We start from the raw sequence: 24,889 nt of genomic DNA, 5'->3' as shown, positions 1-24,889 counted from the left end.
ATGACATACATGTGTACCTGCAGACATGACTTTACCAGTGATACTTACTCCGCCAAAACACCTTTTTACAGTCAATCAAGGGGCTCGTAACTATCTTTAAAACTATAGTCAAAGTCCTTACTGTACACAGGCATGATGGTAAGGCCAGGTAACACATGAATAAAGCATCAGTTTTCGGTCACAATCAAGCTTGAAGAAATAAGATTAAAAAAACAAAAGTACTTAATTTAGTGTGTTTTGAGTTTGTACAAGGTTCATGTTTTTGCACAACATGGACCACACGCCTAATGCTACAAGATGCCAATGACATTACATCATTTCATTTGAAGATCTTTCATTTTTTTAGTTGTAGCTCAGGCTCAAGTGTTTGCACTGTGATGTCGCCAACATTGAAGTGGTCAGTGCAGATGTCACCAAGACTATATGACAATATTTCAATATATTTTCTTAAAACAACAGAATCGTTTAAGATATGCCCTGCATAGGGTCTTTTCTCTCAAAACCCATTATATATGCTTACCAATGGTACAGTTAGTGCCGGTCCATCCGTTGGCACATCGGCAAGTGTAGGAGCCAGGGGAGTCAATACACGTCCCACCATTCATACATGGGGAGTACACTGTGCACTCGTTCACGTCTGAAATAAGTTATGCCATAGTAACAGTCATTTCAGCTAGCATTGAACATTACTTAGCTTCACTTGAATGCAGATGAGGAAAATATTACAAAGACCATTTTTTCTTGAAAATATACTGTTTAACATAAAATGCACTCTTTAACAGCAGCACTAGTATGCATTAATCATATAGCACACAGAAACAGAATAAAAGCCGTTTTATCAAACATGGATTGCTTTGGAAATATTTTGTTTCAAAACTACAGTGAAATTGCTATCTCAATATAAAACTGATTCATTTTTTTATTTTCAAATAAAACTATTAAGTCACAGTATTAAAATAAATTTGCTTCGTAAAAGCAAGTATAAGTCTTACTGGTCCTGCAGTTTGGTCCGCTCCAGTTGGGAGGACAATCACATGTGTAGGAGCCCAGCAGATTCCTACACCGACCTCCGTTTGTACAAGTATCTCTCGCACACTCATCATCATCTGAAGAAGCATTAGGGTCAAACATTAAAACCTGTGAATTCCTGGTATCAGAATTAAATTTCAAACAAATTGTTGAACTAGTTAAATGCTTTTGAGTAGTTCTCTTTTGTCGTCTTTCAACATGTTGTGGCACTTAGAAAAATATATTGTAGTATTATAATACAGTATATTTTAAATTATCCTTACCACCACACAAAATCACTAATATGAGCCCTATGTATGTTGGCATATGTTACACCATCCCTCAGCCTCCTCAATCCCCCTCCCCTCATACTCGCATAATCCCAAGACTTCTACCAACCTTTAGTGTACCACCCAATTCTACAAACCACTAGTACATTCATATCCTTTCTGTCCAAGGGCCCAGAAACACTTGTATGAGCTGTCTGTGATGTCAAATGTTGCACCATTTCAACTCACCACCTCGACCCCTACTCCCCGCCAGTGTCTCCCTACCCAAACCTACCAGTGGTACAGTCGAATCCAATCCAGCCCTGGGCACAGAAACACTGGTACGAGCCGTCTGTGTTGGCACATGTTGCACCGTTCTTAAACGGGTTGAAGCCAAGGGCTGTACACTCATCTATGTCTGAAATGGAACAATCAAGTATATAGGCGTAGATTATGAAAGTAACCTTTCAAGCAGAGTATTCCGATTTATTGGTCAAATTCTTAGACCCTACCAGTGCTGTGCTTTTTGTTAACGACTACTTTATATTGAAGTTAGTTCACCTGCTCACAAATGTATTACAAACAATTCAGTCTGCATTTATGTAAACCATTTTAATTACCGTTTTATCACATTGTAAGACAGTAGGCAACTGTTTTCCTAATAAAGTTGGTATTCAAAAAATGCGTTTTGAATTACATTACTTCATCAAAAACAGGTTCATGGATTCAAAGGGATCATGTACCAGTACAAGATCTAGCTATCTTCTGCTGTTATACCTAGTTCACAGTCCTGCCCTGTCCGACCGTCAGGACAGATACAGTTATATCCTCCAATGGTGTTGATACACTGGCCGCCAAACAGGCACGAGTTCACAATCTCTGTACACTCATTCTTGTCTGGGAAGAGAGTAGGAAAAAGCAAAGCTGTAAATTCTGACCTATATTTTAGTAACATTTATTAGTATTCCAGTGTTGAACTACTGAATGGTTAACAGTGTGTGTATACCACATAATAAATTACGTCATACATGCTACGTCGGAAGGCAATATTTTGCTTAAAATGAAGAATTAAGTCAAAAGATCATTTTTCTTTTACACCACCATTTTAAATAAAATAAATGGCCGTCTATACCGCTTAAAGAGCCCCGCATTTGTTTTATTACCGAAATGTGATAAGCTGATTAGTTTCATCAAACACTTCGATAAACCAGGTTCCAAAATAATGTTTTGACAGTGCTCTGTCAGACAGCCGTATTGTGAAAAGGATTGTCGCAATGTTTTAAGAAACTTAACTCTCAATCAAACTCTGATAAAAGACAGGAGGCCGGACTCCAAAAGCGGCATAGACTGCGCTATGCTCCATTTAAAATGACGAAGAAATAGTCAAGTTATCTATGTTTAAAGTCTTGTTCAAATCAAAATATTGCCTTCCGACGTAGCATTTATGACGCAATTTATCACGTGGTATACACACACTGCTTAAGTTTATTCAGCATTAGCTAAACGTGTACTGTAATAAAGTTAGGGTAGAATTACTGTGGTAAAAATGTTAAAATCATCTGCCCTCCTACACTGCAAGTTGGACAATTACGCTATTGAGGGCAGTTACAGATGTATCCATCATTATAATAGATAACATAACTTCCCCCAAGTGGGACCAGTCCACTGTGGAGGGCAGTTATAGGTGTAGTCATAATAACAATCAATAACCTACCTTCCCTGAATGTTGGACCAGTCCACTGTGGAGGGCAGTTACAGATGTAGTCATAATAACAATCAATAACCTAACTTCCCTGAATGTTGGAGCAGTCCACAGTGGAGGGCAGTAACAGGTGTAGTCATAATAACAATCAATAACCTACCTTCCCTGCATGTTGGACCAGTCCACTGTCGAGGGCAGTTACAGATGTAGTTGCCATCACTGCCATCCACACAGGTTGCCCCATTGGAACACGGGTTCAGGGAACACTCGTTACTCTCTGCATAAAATATGATTTATTAAAAACTTTGTAATACATTAAAAAAGGCACCTGGAGTTTCCTCTTTGATACTTTAAGTACAGTGAGTAGATTGATAATTTACCGAATAGATAATAAAATTTTAAAAACAAGTTACTTTTTCATACAGGTACCTGAAAATCGGAAATACATCAAATTGGCATAAAAGTAAATAATTGATTTTAACAACTGTACAATACATAATTTAACAACTGTACAGTACATAAAACTGAACTTCTATAAAGCCTTAAAAGGTCAAATCAAACGAAAGCTACATACAATTATATTACATCGCTTAGGAAATGGTAAACAATGACTCACTGATGGAGCAGTTAGGTCCCTTCCATCCTGGCGGACATTTGCACATGTAGCCACCATTGCTGTTGGAGCAGGTTGCTCCATTCTGGCACGGGTTTCCCGTGACACACTCATTTATATCTGGAATAGGGCGAGGAATGTAATCAAATAATTTCTGTTTAATATATAATAACCAAGGAGGCATTAATCAGAGTAAAAATCTACAATATGTGTATGGAATATATAGCCTTTAAACTGTATGCATTACCCGTACGATGGTGAACTTCATCTATTGATTTGAATCATCTGATATTTCCTTGTGCAATCTGTTGTAAATGATCATGAATCACAATTTTAAATATTAACTGATATTTCATAATCATAATTCCTTGAAACTCATAAGCTTTTTTGAGAAATAAATCAAATACAAAGGCCAGTAACACAATTCTTTCATCTTGCGAAATAAATACTCCAGCAAACCCTTCATCAATGTGCTCAAAGACTGGTTTATCCGTATAACATATTTTATATATATTAAGCAACAGTACGTTATGGACCATTCCAGAGCACAGTCACACAGCTTGTCCAAGACTCATTAGACAAGTGCCCCCACAGCTCATTGACACACATAGGGAATGAAGCAGGGGTATATAAAGTAACACATGCTTGAATATACATACCGACTCTACAGTATGTTCCAGACCATCCAGGAGCACAGTCACACAGCTTGTCCTGGACTCCCAGACACGTGCCCCCATTATCACAGCTGATGGAAATACACAGGTCCACAACTATGGAAGAAAATAGAAATCTTAAGTTAATAAGAAAGAGTATGCAATGGAAAAAGGTAGGGTTGTTGTCACAAAATAACCTAGAAATCAGTGTGACAATAATGAGAGATTATATTGAGTTGCAGACCCACTATTTGCTTTTTTTGTCTACTATATTAGGATATGATGAATATGATTACTTCCATTATGTTCCTAATGTTCTGTGATTTAAATCATTATATAAGACTGATGAACTAAAAAATTACACACTGATTAATCTCAGGGCTCACTATAAAGGCGCACAATGTAAGCGCACAGTGTAGTGTGTGTTTATTAATTTCAATACATTTTCATGTTTTACTAATTTTACTTCAACAATATAAACAACCAAAAGCATATGATTAAAGTACAGATAAAAATATTAACCTTTTTTTTAATTAAAAGCTACGTGGCCACACGAATTCCCCAGTTAAAAATATTTTGTATCTGTACTAAAATGATGGTGTTTTTACCATTAACGTCAAAAGAGTTTAACACGATAATGCATTAAAATGAATAAAATAAAATTTTATTTTGCGCATTGAATAACCTATATCGTCCATACTTCAAAACTGATATTACTTACAGGTTCCACAGTTTTCTCCAGTCCATCCACTAGGGCAGCGACAGTAGTACCCTCCCACCGTGTTCACACATGTTCCCTCGTTTAGGCATGGGCGGTACTCTACACACTCATCTATATCTAAACACGAGGGAAATATAAATGTCATTAATCATTAGAAACTAGGACAGCATCAATAGTACCCTCCCATGTGTTCACACATGTTCCCTCGTTAAGGCACGGGTGGTACTCTACACACTCATCTATATCTACACACGAGGGAAATATACATGTCATTGATCATTAGAAACTATATCAATAGTACCCTCCCATGTGTTCATGCAGATACCCTGCTTAAACATAGCCGAGATTCTGAACACTCATTCATATCTACATGGGTGGGAAACAAACAGGTCAGAAACCATAATATTACGATATGGGTGACAGCCGAGTACTCCAGAGAAGGTAAAATCAGTCTAGTAAAAATCTGTTTTCTTATCATAGTTGTCATGGCAAATAATATTGTAGACATTTTTTTAATAATTTATATCGGTGAAGTACAAAGTGTTTACATACTTCAAACTGGGTGTTATCTCTTAATTCTCATTTATGTAAAACAAACATGTCTCCTAGTTGTTCCAAATTCTGATTCACTCTTTTAAATACAAATTACCGTTCAAAGCCCTATTTCTCTTCCACTTACCAACACCGCAGTCGGAGCCAGTGAATCCGTCACCACATGTACAGTAGTAGGAGCCAGGAATGTTGACACACTTGCCACCATTAGCACATGATTGGTAGCTGCACTCATTTATATCTGAAAACAAGGAATACACCAGACATTTTATTCATGATTGAATTCAATAATAATGACAATACTTAACCTCTTCAAACATTAAAACCACAACCTATGGTCATTACACTGTAATTATTACCTGCAACTAAGACTAAATTCTGACCCAGGAATAAGATAACTGCTCTAAAATGCAAAGGCAACAATAGGTTAAATACAATACTTATGTGAAAAACTACAGAACCAAGCTCAGTGGCAAAAGGTTTAAACATAAACCAGGTTTAATGGCACTGGGTAAACGCCAAAGACATAGAACACAAAAGCAAAAAATCACAAACAAGAAACATGGAAGAACAGCAAAAACTCCACAATAAGCACAGTGATCCTCCCATTTACACCTTTCATACCGTAAGCTGTCACAAAACATTTTACCTAATCAACTAAAACAACACAATGATATTCTGTAATGACCTATGCTATAGTCTCTTCTAAACTGAACAAATCTGGACAAAATAAGAAAAAGATTGTTCGTTCAAACAAATAATAATAATGTCAGTTTATGACTATTTCATCCTGCTGAATATAACATTTGGTACTCTCAGCTTTTAACAGGATATGGATTAAATTGCATACCACTGGTACAGTTGATGCCTGTCCAGCCCGTGGGACACACACAGTAGTAAGAGCCATAAGAGTTCATGCACGAGCCGTTGTTCTGGCATGGGTGCATTGTCAGGCTCGTGTCACACTCATTCAGGTCTGAAATACAGAATAGATTATAGAGCTACATACGAAAATACAGAAATGTACATATCTAATTGATAGCAGGGTGATCTATGGACCAAAATTTATTTGGTTGGATTCCGTTGACAGGATTTTATGTATAAAATTATTAATATTAATAATGTACAACAGGGCATTGGAAAGGATATTGGAAATTCTATGTATCGTTACCTGTTCTACAGTCAGGTCCGGTAAAACCGATGGGACACTGGCAGTAGTAGGAGCCGAGAGTGTTGATGCAGCTGGCCCCATTTCCGCATGGAAATCGCTCACACTCATTTATATCTGGGGTAAGCAGTGAAACATGTCAGATAACATTGAAATTAATCAAGAAATAATAAATAAAGAAATCATTATAAGTCATAATGCTTATTTCAGAAATGATGTGTCACCTTAGAGCAATAACTCAATAAGTGCATATATAAATAGAAGCAGTTATTGAGTTCTTGCACTAAGACTCAGCAGTAAAACATTGAATTTCTTAAGTTGGCCTTATAATTAACGAAAATTCTTAATCTTATGATATTTTATGCTCGTTGATAAGAAGTCCTTTATTAGGTTTCCTTCTTAGTTACCATAGTTACTGTAGTTACCATAGTTACTGAAGTTAATACAGTTTCTGGTGCATGTTCTATCATTTTGGCCAGAGAAATATTTTCTGTTCAGATATTTTCATCCCCACCCACCACTATTCATAACAATCCCAACAAAAATGTTTTTTATTTGACAAAAAAAAATGGATTGGGAGAAGTGGTTGAAAATCATGAAAACAGTGCTACAATTTTACAATTTTATTTTTAAAAGTGTCACTCATGCTTTTATTTTAAAGATAAAAAAACTGTTCAGCTGTGTCTTTCCAATATACAAAAAGAGAATTTGTAAAAAAAATCCCTCTTGCATGTGTGTTTCAGTAATAATTTATAAGTGCGTTGATGCAGGATGTTCATAGTAGGTTAAGGTGGTTTTAATTCGGGAAAAAGTTCTTGACATTATTTTTAACCTTTTGCTTTAACTCAAAAACCATTCATGATATTCAAATGAAACTTGGTACAAATGTTGCCTGCAACAATATGCAAGACCCCTAACTTTGACCTTGATAATTGTGAGATAAATCTCTAACCAACATTTAACAAAATACACAACATGCAAGTAAGAGTTGACTGTAAAGCCTCCTTTATTGGAATGATGAAGTGGAATTTTTTTATTATAATTTTTACAATATATAGAATTGTTGTGCATATTTCCCCTGGCATGTCTTACATTCATCTATTTATACAATGTCGTATATATATATTAAATATTTTATACAATGTGCTATATATAATTTATACAATGTCGAATATATATTCAGGGATGTGATTGACCTGACAGCTGGAGGCCATGGGTTCATGGGGCGCTCTTTGGGAAAAACTTTAGGGTTCTCCTGACTTCAAATCTATAAGTTTAAATCAAACTGGAACATCAACTTAAACAACCGAAAGCACCTAAATAGCTTTTTTTTATCAGCTAAAAATCAGCTTTTTTTGGGGGGTTGGGGGGTTGGGGAGGGGTCTCTGTGGCCATTAGATCCGCGGAATTCCGCGAATCAGCAGACAAATCACATCCCTGACTTATTATATACAATGTTGTATATTCAGCAGGAATACGGAATTCGTGTGCATGTTTTTGCTTGTTTATGCCTTAACTAATGATTATCATTTACCGTAGAATGTTAATTACTATTAGAATATGTACGCATTGTGATTATTATTTATGTGCTTAAATGTGTAATCACAATGTTTTGTTGTCTAATAATTTTTATTCTAACATATATCATCCAACATTGTTTTATCAAAGCATATGGTTTCATTGCTATTTACAAAATTAATTGTCAGTTTTCTAAAATGCAAATTAATTTCCAATGCATATATACCCCTTTAACAATTTAATCTCAACACATGAATAACTACTTCTATTATATGTATAACTGATCGATGAATAACAACAATTACATCGAGTTTATCTGATCGATGAATAACATCAAACAAGATTTAAGCAGTTTATATGCGAGTAAGTCTCTTAGTTTAGTACGTATACTTCATTAGCATTTAAACTTAGCTTTTTGAATAAGTGTCTTTTCGTGGTTATTCCTTTCAATTTTGAAAAATATGACGACGTGTATTTTTCCCATGAACATTAAGTTTTTGCCTGAGATAACTTAAGCCATATATGCTGTTAGCGATGATAATTATAGTTTAACCGCATGTGCATCAAGTTTTTCAGGAAACAAAAAATCACCTGACTTACTGATATTGTTAGTTTGTCTTTTTTTCTGTCAGAAAAAATGATGAAGTATTGTGATAGCCTTGGTGTTGTTGGCCATGTTGGTGTTGTGGGTGGAGTTGTTGGCAGTGTTGTTGGCAGTGTTGTGGGTGGAGTTGTTGGCCTTGTTGTGGGTGGAGTTGTTGGCGGTGTTGTTGGCAGTGTTGTGGGTGGAGTTGTTGGCAGTGTTGTGGGCGGAGTTGTTAGCGGTGTTGTGGGTGGAGTTGTTGGCGGTGTTGTTGGCAGTGTTGTGGGTGGAGTTGTTGGCAGTGTTGTGGGCGGAGTTGTTAGCGGTGTTGTGGGTGGAGTTGTTGGCGGTGTTGCTGGCAGTGTTGTGGGTGGAGTTGTTGGCAGTGTTGTGGGCGGAGTTGTTAGCGGTGTTGTGGGTGGAGTTGCTGGCGGTGTTGCTGGCAGTGTTGTGGGTGGAGTTGTTGGCCATGTTGTCCACATAAAAAAGGCTTTTACATTGTCCATTTCTCAAGAACTGTCAAAGATATGAAAGTGGAACCAAGACCACAATGCTGCCAGAGACCATATGAACATGTATAGCAAGGTACATAGCTCTGGCCTTAATAGATGTTGAGTTATGCCCCTTTATGAGACGACCGTTGGCAATTGCTCATGTTGCTCCGATTTTGGACTTTGCATTGATTGCTTATGACACTGAACTACTTTTATAAATAAAAAAGTATTTTCTCAGCAAAATTTCTCAGACCTGAATAATTTGTAATATGTTACATTATTTTTGCCAAAATCTACTGCACATGTAACTAAGTTAAGTCAAACTATGACAATCTCCATACGCTAGTTACTTTACAATAAAAAATATTGACTACGGAACTTTTTTTTTACCTTAAGATTTGTTTATAAATCTATTTCTCCACCCTATTATAAGAGTGTACATTTTCATATGATTTTGTATAAATATTTGTTTAAATATATTCACGTAAGTCAGGTGAAAGTTTTTTGATTTCTTGTTTGTTAAAAGTAACAATACAATTCATTTCATGGCATGTGTACCAGTTCAAGATATATCACTATACGGAAGCAAATATTTAGCTAATAGAACTGCTTGCCTTCTTGTTACCATAGCAACAAGCACAGACGTACCAGTCCCAGTTAGACCGGCGGAGAGAAATTCTTGACAGCACAGAGTTTAGTTTGAACTCACAAATTGCACAGCTCGAAGCTAAACTTAACACCACTGCAGAGTCTCTGAAAATACAGGTAACGGGTTTTACACGAGGCATTGTAATAATTTTGATGATATATTCCATTGTATGGTCACCGAAAATATCCCAAGGTAGACATGTAATGCATACATATTAATAAACACTTAAGTCGAGTCAATCTTTGTCTGACAAGGATCTCTTTTCCCCAAAAGAATTCTTTTGATTGTTTGAATAATGTATTATATTAAGTGTACTTTTTCAACAATGATAAATATTAAATTTTCATGAAGTCAGAGAGTGTTATAAACAATTAAACTGTGGAGGCTATATATGGTTCATTTGTATTTCATCCTTTTTTAATTTTTTAATACATCAATATGAAAAGCGAAGGCATATTGTTGAAATAAATTTGTAAGCAGAAATATAAAGGTAATTGAGCAAAGTTAATATCTGGGTGGTTGGGTGCATGTTGCATGGTGTACTGGCTAGGCTAGGGTTGCACATCACTGCTTCAACACGTATTGGCCTGTGGTATTCAGTGCATAGCCTATAGACATTGCAGAAGATGTCCAGATCTGCATTACCATCTTTTATTCCTGCAGCAAGAAAGCAAATACACTTTGTAATGGTGTGGAGTAGTTTTCCTGGAGGAGCCTGTCCTGGATTAGTGCAGAAATAGACCATCTGCCGTCTATTACAATTATGAAATTAATTTAACATTAATTCCTTACAGCCATATATTGCCATCATGACATTGTGTATCATAGTATGTCTGCTACAGAACTCCAAGGTTGACAAGCTGAAAGGTTCTCTGGAAGAGGCGATGGACTCGCACAAGAAGGCCATGGACGACAATGAACGCCTCCTCAACGACCTCAAGAAGGCAAACGCTCAGTGCAGGGTAGGGGCGATTTGAAAAAAATATTTAAAAAAGGCAATGAATAATTTAAGGTTGCTTATTGATTTAGCAAATATTTTGAAAAGTATTTGAGAAATGACGTGATGAAAACAAGAAGGCTAACAATATCATTGTTTCGATAATTGATTATATAATTATAAAATTGAAAAGATCATTATTGGCCATTATGGAGTGAGTTTGTTATAATATCATTTTTTTTGAAAGTATTATAATCTTTATGAGACCATGAAGTGTTTGAATGCATGAAAATATTTAATAATCAATCAATACTAGACCTGTTTTAATCTTAGATAATAGATAGGAAACATTTGGTCTGGTGTCTATCATTAACTAACAAAGTGCAGGGTATGGGAAATGTAAAGAGTTGATATTTTCAGATATGTGAAAAATGTAAGCCAGCACATTAAGGGGGCTTTAACATTGGCCTGTTTTCATTACAAAAAATAAGCATATTTACATACTTAATAATTGTATTACCAGTCTTGTATGAATACCACAATTATTAACACAATTATTCAAACCTGCGATATTTCCACTTGATAATGCAACCTTTGTTGCTTACATGATATGATATTACAGTTTTGTAATATCAAAATAAGCTTAATATAATTTTAGAAATTCTTTGTAAGCAGGAAATCAGTATTAAATTATACTATACCCATTGAAATTCAGCAAGAAATGTTTGTTTTGTAAGCTAAAAAACCTTTGAATATAAATTTTTGTACATAACTGGGTATTTCATATGTATTAAACTACAATGCTGTTGAGCTAGCTTTTATAGCAACACAGTAGTATGTCTACCTACAGAGTGAGAGGTCGCAGGTTTCATACCTAAAGGAGGCATGTAGCTATTTGTACAGTGAATTACATATAGTCAGGCTTTAAATTCTCAGAACAAATTTATTCCTCAAATCAACATTTGAATTTCTTTTTTTTATCAACAGAAGCTTGAAGACTTGAATGCTGAGCTGCAGGGGGAGTTGCGGGCTCGTGACGACTTCCTGCAGATGTCAGAAGAAGACAGCCGGCAACATGAGAATAATATTGCTGTCCTTAACAAACAGATACAGAAAAAAGATGACATCATCAAGTGAGTTAGATACAAGGACATTATTAAGTGGGTTAGATATAACATAGTTAAATGTTAAAACCATATTTTTTAAAATGTTGACAAGAATTTGTAAGCATTTAAGTGATATTCATTTTATAGCTTATAAAAATATTACCAAAATTAATTGATTTTCATCCCAAGACCTCTTGATTACTAGATTAGAGCATTACCCCTAGATTATTAAGAGTTCAAATAAACATTTTTCAGAACAAAGTTATATTTCATTTGACGACCCTTCACTTTCAGACAAAAGGTTAATTATAAACATTTAAAAGTCATAATGCAACCAGTCAGTCATAAAATAACCAGTCATGTATTTTTTACTCTTGAATTAAAATAAATATACATTTCAATGTTGAGGGTTTGTCTTTAAACATGTGTGTGAGCAGAATAAGGAAAGGTTTGTTTGCACTGATCTTGAATAGAACCCAGGACCCCTTGAATAAACAGCGCTTGGATAGAGTTCTGACAGATAGAATAACAACAAGTCTTCTTTTATTGCAATAAAAGTTGCTTAGAGCTACTGAACTTCCACATCAAGGCGGTTGTTGCCAACTTGATGGCATCAGTCAGTGAAATGTCTTCAGAAGCAGTAGCTGGAGAAGCTCCAGTAAATTATACAATTTTGATTATTTGTTATGAATTCAGTGGTTTGTGTGCTGTATAATCCAGGAGCCTGAGTGACACACGGTGCCAGACAGAGGATGAGACGATCACAACACTGCGGAAAACTGTGGACGAGGTCCAGGACCAAGCCAGGTAGGGTCAGCAGGGTGGGGTAGCAGGGTGGGGCAGCAGGGTGGGGCTGAGGTCGGCTAGTCATGTATTGAATAATTCTGAAATTGATTTTTCGGTAGTTTAATACAATGCTCAATACAAGGGTACCCATGCTGCTGAAATATTTTCTTATCCCTAAAATTTGAAATATTTTCTTATCCCTAAAATTTCACAGTTACAGGATTACATTTAAATCATAAAAAAGAAAAACCTTTTAAATAACAGAACAGTCTTGTGAGAGAAATAGCACTTATCAGTTGGTATTTATTGGTTCAATGGTTGTCCACTATTTCCATACCAGGTTGAGTAAGCGTAATGAAGACCTACTGGGACAGGAGAACAGACAGCTGCAGCAGGAACTGGGCATTAAGAGAGATGACTGCGAAAACATGGAGAGAAAACTGCATCAAAAGGTAGGGGGCTGAGGGAGCAGGAATGGAGAGAGATGGATGGTATGAGGGAGGAGGGAGGTTGAGACGGGGGGTCAGGGTAGATGAATTGGAATTGAGGAGAGGGGGGCAGGGAGCTGCAGCCGGAGCTGGGAATCAAATGAGATGACTGTAAATATATGGAGAGGAAATTGCATTAAAAGGTATTGGGGTGGGGATGAAGAGAGGGAAAGGGGCTGGGGAAATTGAATGGGGAGCAGGAAACAGATGAAAAGAGATGACTGTGAGAGTAACCATTATGGTTGGGATTTATTTCTATCTGGTACAATTATACTTTCAGCTGTTCATAGACAAGTGGTTTATCCATGAAGGTTATAACAAAGATAATAACATATTGTTTCTGTCTTTAAGTTTGTGTGTTGTTTTTTTAAAGATAATAGGTTGAGGTGTTGTTGGAGGCAGCGCCATCGTGCAGGAACATGAACATTGGCCATGACTCTAAAACCATTCCAGATATTCAAACATATTAAACATAAAGATATTAAACATGGCATAAATGTTGCCAGAGACAATACTCACATGCATAGCAAGGCACATTACTCTGCCTTTGAAAATTGATGAGTTATACCCCTTGTTTGACTGAAAAAAACAATAGACAAAAGAGTTTTTTTTTAATAATATTGTTTGATGGGAATTTATTATATTAATGCCAGTGTTCTTATTCAATATATGGAATAATGCATGTATATTTATCAGTTGATGTAAATGCATTCTTGCCGTGTAAAATTATTTTAAAAAATAAATTTGAAATCCTACTCATCCCATTATAGAGAATTGTCCGAGACATCAAAGACGTGGTATGGTATTATAACATTGATTTCATTTTGATGTTATTTTCTTCGTTATGTTGAGCTTTCCTATAAGTGTTTACAACTCATGACATTTGATAATCCTACATTGTATTGGGATTATAATAATGCATCTCTCATATAATTTACATTTTGTAAGTTCATGCATGGCATGGTATATCTGCCTTTTTGAATAGACAACTATAATGTTTGTTCATGCTTATATTATAATTGTAACCTTGATAAATAAAATTTACATTTATAGGCAAAAGCATGCAAAAGTTGGAATGCTTAAACCTACAAATTGAAACATTCATATATTATAAGCTCATACAATGTCATGCATTGGCAAGGCCTATTACTCCAAGCACATATATTGCAAGGCCCATTAACCAACAAATATGCAAAGCAAGGTCTATAACTTTACAAATATGAATAAGAAGGCCCATTACTCTACAAATATGAATATAAAGGTCCTTAACTCCATGCATATGAATAGCAAGGCCCATAACTCCACAAATATGAATAGCAAGGCCCATAACTCCACATAAATATGAATAGCAAGGCCAATTACTCTGCACATATGAATAGCAAGGCCCATAACTCCACAAATATGAATAGCAAGGCATATAACTCCACAAATATGAATAGCAAGGCCCATTACTCCACAAATATGAATAGCAAGGCCCATTACTCCACAAATATGAATAGCAAGGCATATAACTCCACAAATATGAATAGCAAGGCCCATAACTCCACAAATATGAATAGCAAGGCCCATTACTCCACAAATATGAATAGCAAGGCCCATTACTCCACAAATATGAATAGCAAGGCCCATTACTCCACAAATATGAATAGCAAGGCCCATTACTCCACAAATATGAATAGCAAGGCATATAACTCCACAAATATGAATAGCAAGGCCCATAACTCCACAAATATGAATAGCAAGGCCCATTACTCCACAAATATGAATAGCAATGCCCATAACTCCACAAATATATAAAGCAAGGACCATAACTCCACAAATATGAATAGCAAGGCCCAATACTCCACACATATAAAAGCAATGCCTATAACTCTACACATATGAAAAGCAAGGCCCATAAGTCCACAAATATGAATAGCAAGGCCCAATACTCCACACATATGGAAAGCAATGCCAAAGCAATGCCCATTACTCCACACATATGAAAAGCAAGGCCTATTAGTCCACAAATATGTAAAGCAAGGACCATAACTCCACAAATATGAATAGCAAGGCCTCCACAAATATGAATATCAAGGCCCATTACTCCACAAATATGAATAGCAAGGCCCATTACTCCACAAATATTAATAGCAAGGCCCATTACTCCACAAATATGAATAGCAAGGCCCATTACTCCACAAATATGAATAGCAAGGCCCATTACTCCACAAATATGAATAGCAAGGCATATAACTCCACAAATATGAATAGCAAGGCCCATAACTCCACAAATATGAATAGCAAGGCCCATTACTCCACAAATATGAATAGCAATGCCCATAACTCCACAAATATTTAAAGCAAGGACCATAACTCCACAAATATGAATAGCAAGGCCCAATACTCCACACATATAAAAGCAATGCCTATAACTCTACACATATGAAAAGCAAGGCCCATAAGTCCACAAATATGAATAGCAAGGCCCAATACTCCACACATATGGAAAGCAATGCCAAAGCAATGCCCATTACTCCACACATATGAAAAGCAAGGCCTATTAGTCCACAAATATGTAAAGCAAGGACCATAACTCCACAAATATGAATAGCAAGGCCTCCACAAATATGAATATCAAGGCCCATTACTCCACAAATATGAATAGCAAGGCCCATTACTCCACAAATATTAATAGCAAGGCCCATAACTCCACAAATATGAATAACAAGGCCCATAACTCCACAAATATGAATAACAAGGCCCATTACTCCACAAATATGAATAGCAAGGACCATAACTCCAAAAATATGAATATCAAGGCCCATAACTCCACAAATATGAATAACAAGGCCCATTACTTCACACATATGGAAAGCAATGCCCATAACTCCACAAATATGTAAAGCAAGGACCATAACTCCACAAATATTTAAAGCAAGGACCATAACTCCACAAATATGAATAACAAGGACCATAACTCTGTCTTTAATAATAATGTTGTTTAATTAGGCCAATTTGAATAAAAAAGCAGTCAAGAATTTGCGTCCACTCCATGTTGCTTTACCTGTTATCAATTTGCGCTGCATGAAAAACTAGTTACGTGTTTATATGTAGAAGGTATTATTATACATTATGCATTTTCTGTAGCTTATGAAATATGTGTAAAATGTTGGTGAAAGCTAGAAGCTAGTGATTGTATTCAATGTAAAAATGATTCTCATTGATAGAAATGTACTAAAGATGACATTCAGAAGCAGTTTTTAGAATTTTAGAAGCAAAGCTAATGAAAAAGCTTTAACAGACCTCTTAGGAATCCATATAAAAAATATTTATATTGGCAGATATACATGCATTATTTCCTGTCTGTCTGTACCGTGTATTGAGTCAATCTATACAAGTAATGAAGTCCTAATGGTTTTCACTGATCTATAACATGGCATACTAACCATTGGTCTGGGCTTATCAGGGGTATATGACCTCAGGTATCTGGTGTAGGAATAAGCTTGTCATTTCCTCACGCTATTGATAATAATGTGAATGTTTTATGCCTGCTGACACAATGTCATTTCGGTTTCATGACATAGCCTACTGTTTGGTTATTACTTGTAGGATAATACATGGTTGACCATGACTTTCCGTTGAAAATTGCCCCTGAGTGCAAGAATAATTACCCGAGAACTTCACTTGCTTTTCGGAATTAGATCGCAATATCGTTTTTCAAATATTTCCTGTTTTTACATCAGCTGGTTTTGATGTTCATTTCAATATGAGAAGGTAGGGTCAATCAAACAGTTTCATTAGAATCTAGGCTTATATGACGCTAGCCATTGTGCTGAAATAATGTACATTTCTCAGCAGAATAAGTATAAAAAACATTTCAACAAAACACTTCCTTGTCTCACTGGTTTTTTACCTTACCAAATATAAACTTCTGTTAATGCCATTCCCAGTAAGTTTCATTTAAACCTGGTCAAATAGCCCCCAGGTCAAAACACCCCCATTGTGGTCCAGTAGCCCCCACACTTATGGTCAAAATGCCCCCACTCGGAAAAAAATTGGTCAAAACACCCCCAAAGAGACAAAGCGCTTGTGTAAATGTTTGCCTAACTGGTGATAATTTGCCATAACTATATCAAAAATAGGATGTCATGGTGCACATTTTTGTCTTTTTGGGGCAATAATGCCTTAATCACCCTCACATACCATGAAAATCTCACGGGTGGATGCGGCAATCATTTTTATAGGAAAACAATTCTATAAAGTGAAATGTTGCTATACAAAGTGGCATTTGTATTATAAATATGTAAACATAATTACAACAATGATAACTTAATATACGTGCCTGGTGACATCAAATTAAAGTTGGCACCATATGAAAGGCGATCTTTGGTGGTTACTAATACATAAAATAGAAAACCGTAGTTTATTGATTATTTTTTATTATTTTGTTCTTCATTTTGGAAATCAAACATAAAATTGATTTTTTTTCCAAATTTTTCAGGTTAAAACGTTTTTTTTATTTAAATATTGATTTATTCTTTTACTCAACAGAGTCTTGAATGATACCAAAATGATATCAGGTCATGAGGCATCAATATTTAACATAAATGTACATGGGATATCTGGAGTGTAATGACTGAACTATTTTAAAATTATCTTCAATTTATCAGTTTACAAGGTACAGCAGAAAAAAAGTTCAATTAGTCTAGTATAGTAGCCCTCGACTGTGGCGTAATTTCGTTATAATGACCTAATATGTACTAAATGCAAGTACATATAAACAAATATTTATTGTTCATGGCAGGCATACTTAATCATCACTTTGGCTGACATTTTTAGCCCTTTGAGAAATGATGTACCACTTTTCATGATGAACAATAATATGTTCAGTAAAAGGCTCTCCACTTCCAGTTTTATTTCTTTTAAAGTTAACTTTAAATATGAAAAACACTGACTAATAAGTCCGTTACAATTGAATATGCATATAAAAAATGGTAACAATAAGTCTCCCTACTTTTCTATCCAGAAACAGGATGTGGCCAGACTAGAGGAGGAAGTGGCCACAGTGAAGTTACAGCTGTCAGCCGCCGAGGAGAAACTGTCGTCTATCAACGTCCACCATGAGGCGGAGCTGATAACCATCAAGGAACAACTATCCAAGGTATGTTTTATAACATCAAGACATGTTACAGTAAGGCTTATTCTTCTCTCAGGTAAAAATAAGTGTAACTTCATTCTACAACTACGGCTATTTGTAGCTCCCCCTGTGTAGATGAGCAGAACTATGAAGGTGATGTGTGGCCATTGTTATCCCTGTTATTCCTGTATTTTATATAAATCCCTATCTCGATGTAGGTGAGCAATGAGCTGGAATCAAGCAGCACCAACCTGGGTGACGTTGGAGCCCGGGCTCGAGATCTGGAGGAGCAGGTGACAGATGGGCGAGGCGAGATCAAGAAGAGGGATGCAGAACTCAAGGTACTGGGTTCAAAATTTATTAAATAAGAATATCAGCCATGTTAGAAATATCTTCTGGCATCTCTAAAATCAGGATTCAGAGCTATTAATGTAAAACAAGTTGCATAACTCTGTTTTAATAATTGTTCAGTAATGCCCTATTATTACCTTAATTTATTTTTGACAAGCCTTGTCATTCACTCTAGGGATATCTTGTATTGCACATCTCACACATTTACCTGTGTACGTCCTTTTTCAGGTAGCAAATGCCCAGATCGAGGCATTACGGCTTGAGAACCGTCACCTACGCCAGACCATCATCCAGCAGACTCAGGTGAATCTCGACCATACAGAGACAGAGACCCAGCTACGTGAGATGCAGCAGACCTACCAGGCACAGATCAAATCACTAGAGGTGAGGAGTCAACAGGCATAATGAAAGTTTAGAAAAAGTGTCAGTCATTCGGACCGACAGCCTCCGATACTTTGTTGGTCCGAAAGAAAATTTGCCGGTCCAGCATTATTGTTCGAAAACTTGCTTTTTCAAAGCCTATGTTGCTAATTTTACATTCACAAGGAATGAACAGGTATCAATTATTTTTACCAGGCTCTGCTCCGAAAATTGAATTTTAATGACACCATTTTTTACACTTGCACTGAATCGAAATGGTCATTTTGATTGTGTGTTTTTTTTTTGTTTTGTTTATTTTTCAGACAATTCCAGTACCGATTTCGGAATTGAATAATATGTTCTGAAGGATAAGAACAGTTGGAACTACACTTTAAATAATTCCAATGTTCATGACAAAAGTTAGGATTAGACATTTTAGCATTTCAAAACATCATTCGATATATACACATTGTTATACATTATTTGGTAACGTATTGCAAAGAGAGGCAAATGCTGAATGGTGTTTGACTTAGGGTGGTACACGCATTCCGACATCTACACTTCTCCGATATTTGTACCAGGCACTACTGTGGCATATGTTTGTACCAGACACTACCCTCACATATATTTGTACCAGGCACTACTGTCACATATGTGCACCAGACACATATATTTGTACCAGACACTACTTTTACATATGTGTACCAGACACTTCTGTGGCATATATTTGTACCAGACCCTACCCTCACATATATTTGTACCAGACACTATGTCACATATGTGTACCAGACACTACCGTCGCATATATTTGTACCAGACACTACTGTCACATATGTGTACCAGGCACTACTGTGGCATATATTTGTACCACACACTACTGTCACATATGTGTACCAGACACTACTGTGGCATATATTTGTACCAAATACTACTGTGACATGTTTACCAGACACTGTCGTCACATAAATTTGTAGCAGACACTATCGTCACATATATTTGTACCAGACACTATCATGACGTATATTTGTACCAGATACTATTGTCATATATGTTTTATAGACACTACTGTCACATATGTTAAGGTATGTAAACTTAATGTTATATATTTAGAAAGATAATGTGAGCCTGCGTGATGAGCTGGGTGTAATGCGTCAAGAGGTGACGGCTCTGGAAGACCGCTTTGACCATCAACTCCAGCGTACCATACATGAGGCAGAGATGTCACACACTGAGGAACTCTCAAGGGAGCAAAGGTAGGGTGATGGGGTAGACAGGCAGGGAAATAGAGGATCTGTCAAGAGGAGAAAAAAAGTGAAACTGCAATCAAACATTGTTTTCAATATCACCAAACACTTGATCTGTCTTCACCTATGTCGCACCATTTATCATGGTGATGCTCATGCCAATGATTGCTTGGTTGGCTAGATAAAGCCATTAAATGTCAATTGAGCATTTTTGCAAGCTGAAAAAACAGTCGCGATATGTAACTCTGAGTTAACAATCGTAGAATATAGCTAACTTCTGCTGCACACTCTAAGAATGCAAGATTATAGTTTACTGTGTTTCTCATTTTATGAAATTAATCGAGAAAATATTTGAATAAAGAAAACAAAATGAAGAACCCAAGCTCTACTCATGTTGCAGCGGGTGTTAATAACCAGCATGTTTGATCACGTTTGTTTGTCGTATCACTTTATAAATATAAACACAATGAATAATTGTTTATTTATTTTTCATGTGTTTATTGAAGTGAAGAGCATTATATTTAAAGATGCACTCTTACTCCCAAAGAAGATTTACAACAATAAATAAAATTGTTTTAATTTCACCAAAAGGATGAATGAATGTCGAAAACAATAGTTTTTATGACAGATACCGAGTTTAATTAGAAAGAAATGTGCATAAAACACGGTATTTCTACCTTATGAGGCTATAGTTAAATACGGTAGATCACAGTTAATATTTTAGCATTCACCAATCGTTTAATATATTTGTGTTTACTGCTTTTGAATACACAGGTACAATCTTGTTATCAGTAGTCAATATTTTCCATAAATGCATTATTTAGTAAGTAGTTAAAGGTTTATCAGTCAAAACTGATGTTTGTTATATATGTGTATGTTTTGATTTTGAATTAGAGTGTCACTTTAACAAAACTGAGAGAACCAAAGAATCAGTGACCATGTTCATACATTACAAAGGCAGTTTAATACCAGGATAAAAGGTGAAATATTTTGTTGGGATTTTAGAATTGTGGATTGACCAACCAATGAAATCCATGAAAATGTCCCACGAGCATGAATTATTTTACAGTATATCGCGGCACATTAAAGTATGATAATAATATCACAACAACTGTTACAGACACCTGCAGGACCTTGAAGAGGATGCGGACCGCCGTGTGTCCATGTTACAGGACCGCCTCGACTCCACCATAAATCGGTATGAGGAGCAGCTAACGTTGCTACGAAGACAGAAAGCGAGGGTGGAGGACGACCTTGACCGGGAAAGACGAGCAGGCTGTAAGTTTCAGTGTTAAATGATGAGGTCTAATTATACATGATAATGGTGTTATAGGTAGTATGAATATTCATTCATTCATGTCTTGGTTTCCTGGTCTTGGCTCATGTTTCATATTTCTGATGCCATTAATATTTAATCATCAAGAATGCAAGAATTAATTTAAGATTTCATTAGATTTTGAATTGATGACCTACGGTAATTCATTTATTAAATACTGGGATATAAAAAAAACAATCAATATTTAGCGACTTCATTTCTTTCAAAATTGCATAAAATAATAATCACGGAAATTAATGTTTTGTATTTTAGCATGTCTGTTTGTTTGTTTTAGAAAAAATGGTCATGGTATCACTAGGAATATTACTCAAAATCTTAGTGTTTTCTGTGACAGCAGAGTCATGCAAAACTCAAATATTTAATCGAAAACGCTGAAGGTCATAAGTATATGAAAACTGCTGACAAGCCCTGGCATCACCATGCAGTGGTCTTCTGTTTTGTATGAGAAAACATACCATACACTTAAAGAACTAAGATAAGAGCCTTAATATGTCAAACCTGCAAATGACCCTTAAGTTATTTCATCATAAAATTGAAAATTATTTTGAAGCAGTATGAGCATTAACATTTGTTTGCCATTTTTAGCTCGACTATTCGAATCTGGTTAAGGTTTTGCGTGAAAGCACACAGGTTAATATCTCAACAACTACTTGAGGTATTGCATTAAGACTTTATACAATGGTACTCAACCATCCAACCTACTTAATTAACCACGTAAGATAACTCTAGTTTGCATTATATTCAAAAAATGGCCCCTTCTTTAATCATAGAATTCTGGTTAAGGTTTTGCTTGTTACCACTTTTAAGTCAATACCTCAGCAAATACATCTTGTATTGCATTGGAACTTTACACACATGCTCCCAACCATTTAACCTTCTTCTTTAATCAAGTAAGATAACTCTATCTTTCATATTATATAATTTTTGCCCCTTTATTTTGCAACTTAGAAATTCTGGTTAAGGTCAGTGCATATTAGCACACATAGGATAATATATCAGCAATTACTTGATGTATTGCATTGAGACTTTATACAGTGGTATTTAACCACACAAAGTAATTGTATAACCAAGTTAGATAACTGTATTTTGCAAATAATGGCCCTTTATTATTAGACTAAATAATTCTGGTTAAAATGCTCCATGTAACCACATTTATGGTAATATCTCAGCACATCATGTATAGCATTGAATTCTAATCTAACAGTGATCCATGCATGTTTCGCCTAAACATTTCAATCCTTACACTGAAAAGCGGCGGAATAGTCGAGCGCGCTGTCTCTGTGACAGCTCATGTTGTTTAAGTTCCGATTCATCTGTTCTGTCATAAGCTAGCAGCATGAATTAATAAACTCTGCTCCATTTTTCAGCGTCTTTCCGCCAAGGTGATATTGTGATAGAGGAGGGGGAGGAAGGTGTGATATATGTCAACGACGATATGTCCCTTGCTGACACCGACAGCGGTAATGAGATGAATTTTGGGGTGCGTACAAGAGTGGAGTGTTTTGTTTTTCTTGAAAATATTTTTTGTGTCACAAAAAAAAAAGAAGAAAAAATGCATGACTACATGACCTCACTTGAAAATAAACTTCTAGCAATCAACAGACTGGTTTATTAGGTGCAGGCACAAAAACGAAAAAAGTAGTAACAAAGATTTGAATCCATCTTATAGGGGTAATTTCTTTTCATTGGTATTCTACCAAACCCGTTTTGGACAAATGGCTTATAGATGTTTATACTTATGTCCTTGCAGATCCCGGCATCAGAGAAGTTCCTCAATGAAGAGGCAGCCCGAACACGCCAGCTAGAGAGCATCATAGACTGCCATATACAGACACTGAAATCTTCCTCTGACATGGCCATCAAGAAACACAAGAGATAATCCACGCCTGAGAAGGGGGTGGGGAAAATCCCAGCAGGGAGATGGAGATAAGAGATAATCCAAGTCTGAACAAAGGAAATAAACCCAGCAGGAAGATGGGATGAGGATTATACACTGCTAAAAACAGACACTGAACTCATCATCTAACAAGATCAGAGGCGGGAGAGAGTGTTTGTTGTGGAAAATATGGCATATAGTTGAGAAACTCCTAGCAGGTTGTAGGGGCTTTTGGGGGTAGTTATGGACATTCTGTGATAGTTGTGAATATATGTGTACATACATACCTACAATCAAGACTTTCAAGTGACTAGTTTACTGGTAACATTGTAATGTTACACTAAATATATGATGTTGTTCTCATACAATATATATGTGACCTATCCACGTAGTCCTTAAAGGGTCTGTCTCACAGATTGGCACCAAAAAAAGTTTTTTTCTGTAACGAATCTCAGGACAATTATCTAATAGAATGTGTTACGCTTTGATATCATAATTGTAAAAAAAGGTATGAAAATGTAAAAAAACAAAATTGTGTCAGAGACCAGGTTCAAACCTGCGTCGCCAAAATTAAACTCCAGTGTCTTACCTACTGAGCTTATAAGGCTTACTCTGTTCAGGTGACATAATTAAGCTATAAACCTACCTCGGTAATATCACCGACTAGCCAATCATGCATAAGGAATGAATTCTACCTGGTAGACATACCCAGTAACTTTTTTTTAATGGAAAAATACGAAATAACTGCTGAACTTTGATAAATTGTAAACTATGTGGTACTTCAGTAAGTAATTTTCAATGCATTGTACACATCAATGCCAAGTTTATGTCATTTTTCGACAATTTTCTTTTTTCCGCTTTTATCATCTGTGAGACAGCCCCTTTAAGAATTGTTTGAACCATGTGATAAAATTGTGTACCTAGACAAAAACTGTTGTGTACAACCATAAGCATAAGTATCATTATTTTACATAGAAGAACAGGGAGGGTGTCGTCCATGGAATAATTAGCTCTATACGACCTGAACATTCTGTGGTGTGTGAGTTTGTGATCACTGTGATATGAAAACATAGAGAAACACTGTTGCTTTAGTAATTGAACTCTGTACTTGATCAGCTGCTTGTTGTACACACAATCAGGCTAAGATGGTATAAAAACTAAACAATCTCATTTTTATAAATAATGCAGGATTGTTTGATTATTAAACCTTTTCCATCGGTTAAATATACATTTGTAAACTTATGAATGCTACCAATGTTTTATACTAGATATTGCATTCGTAAGTTAACAAATGTATATGACATATACACAAAGGACATAAAGTTGGGTCAGTCAAAATTGAATATTATGACTATT

At 35.9% G+C, this 24,889-nt stretch overlaps 3 protein-coding genes across 3 annotated transcripts in view; 1 reads left to right on the top strand and 2 right to left on the bottom strand.

Moving 5' to 3' along the window:
- LOC128244238 (fibrillin-1-like) overlaps nucleotides 1–7,900 on the bottom strand; it is a 40,705-nt gene extending 32,805 nt beyond the window's left edge. Inside the window, exons 1-12 of the mRNA XM_052962254.1 lie at nucleotides 7,888–7,900; nucleotides 6,690–6,803; nucleotides 6,369–6,494; nucleotides 5,646–5,759; nucleotides 4,967–5,083; nucleotides 4,252–4,362; nucleotides 3,596–3,712; nucleotides 3,140–3,256; nucleotides 2,055–2,174; nucleotides 1,573–1,695; nucleotides 993–1,106; nucleotides 521–637 (exon numbers count right to left, since the gene is read on the bottom strand). Coding sequence (XP_052818214.1) covers nucleotides 521–637; nucleotides 993–1,106; nucleotides 1,573–1,695; nucleotides 2,055–2,174; nucleotides 3,140–3,256; nucleotides 3,596–3,712; nucleotides 4,252–4,362; nucleotides 4,967–5,083; nucleotides 5,646–5,759; nucleotides 6,369–6,494; nucleotides 6,690–6,803; nucleotides 7,888–7,900 — 1,303 coding nt within the window. The remainder of the gene's footprint in view (nucleotides 1–520; nucleotides 638–992; nucleotides 1,107–1,572; nucleotides 1,696–2,054; nucleotides 2,175–3,139; nucleotides 3,257–3,595; nucleotides 3,713–4,251; nucleotides 4,363–4,966; nucleotides 5,084–5,645; nucleotides 5,760–6,368; nucleotides 6,495–6,689; nucleotides 6,804–7,887) is intronic.
- Nucleotides 7,901–8,832: 932 nt separating this feature from the next.
- On the bottom strand, nucleotides 8,833–9,258 carry LOC128244237 (putative mediator of RNA polymerase II transcription subunit 29). Its single transcript, XM_052962253.1, has one exon. It carries the CDS (start codon nucleotides 9,256–9,258, stop codon nucleotides 8,833–8,835), a length of 426 nt encoding a protein of 141 aa, XP_052818213.1.
- Nucleotides 9,259–9,360: 102 nt separating this feature from the next.
- Nucleotides 9,361–24,381, top strand: LOC128244236 (centrosomal protein of 63 kDa-like). Its single transcript, XM_052962252.1, has 14 exons — nucleotides 9,361–9,372; nucleotides 9,912–10,046; nucleotides 10,773–10,892; nucleotides 11,855–12,000; nucleotides 12,694–12,780; nucleotides 13,100–13,211; nucleotides 14,018–14,044; nucleotides 18,256–18,390; nucleotides 18,585–18,707; nucleotides 18,946–19,101; nucleotides 20,188–20,330; nucleotides 21,442–21,599; nucleotides 23,025–23,137; nucleotides 23,408–24,381. The coding sequence occupies exons 1-14, from the start codon at nucleotides 9,361–9,363 to the stop codon at nucleotides 23,534–23,536; spliced, it is 1,596 nt and encodes a 531-aa protein (XP_052818212.1). The 3' UTR covers nucleotides 23,537–24,381.
- The last annotated feature ends 508 nt before the right edge of the window (nucleotides 24,382–24,889 follow it).

Source organism: Mya arenaria, chromosome 8, assembly GCF_026914265.1.
Source record: "Mya arenaria isolate MELC-2E11 chromosome 8, ASM2691426v1".
Lineage (NCBI taxonomy): Eukaryota > Metazoa > Mollusca > Bivalvia > Myida > Myidae > Mya > Mya arenaria.
The sequence above is the reverse complement of the archived record's forward strand: the minus strand, read 5'-3'. Positions and strand labels throughout refer to the sequence as shown.

What these genes read in the sequence shown, in the direction of transcription:
- LOC128244236 (XM_052962252.1), top strand. An exon ending in CAGAGTCTCTGAAAATACAG is followed by an intron (nt 10,047 to 10,772) that starts GTAACGGGTTTT and finishes TGTCTGCTACAG; the next exon opens with AACTCCAAGGTTGACAAGCT. An exon ending in AGAGGGATGCAGAACTCAAG is followed by an intron (nt 18,708 to 18,945) that starts GTACTGGGTTCA and finishes GTCCTTTTTCAG; the next exon opens with GTAGCAAATGCCCAGATCGA.
- LOC128244237 (XM_052962253.1), bottom strand. Translation starts at nt 9,258, where the DNA reads ATGGCCAACAACTCCACCCACAACACTGCCAGCAACACCGCCAGCAAC.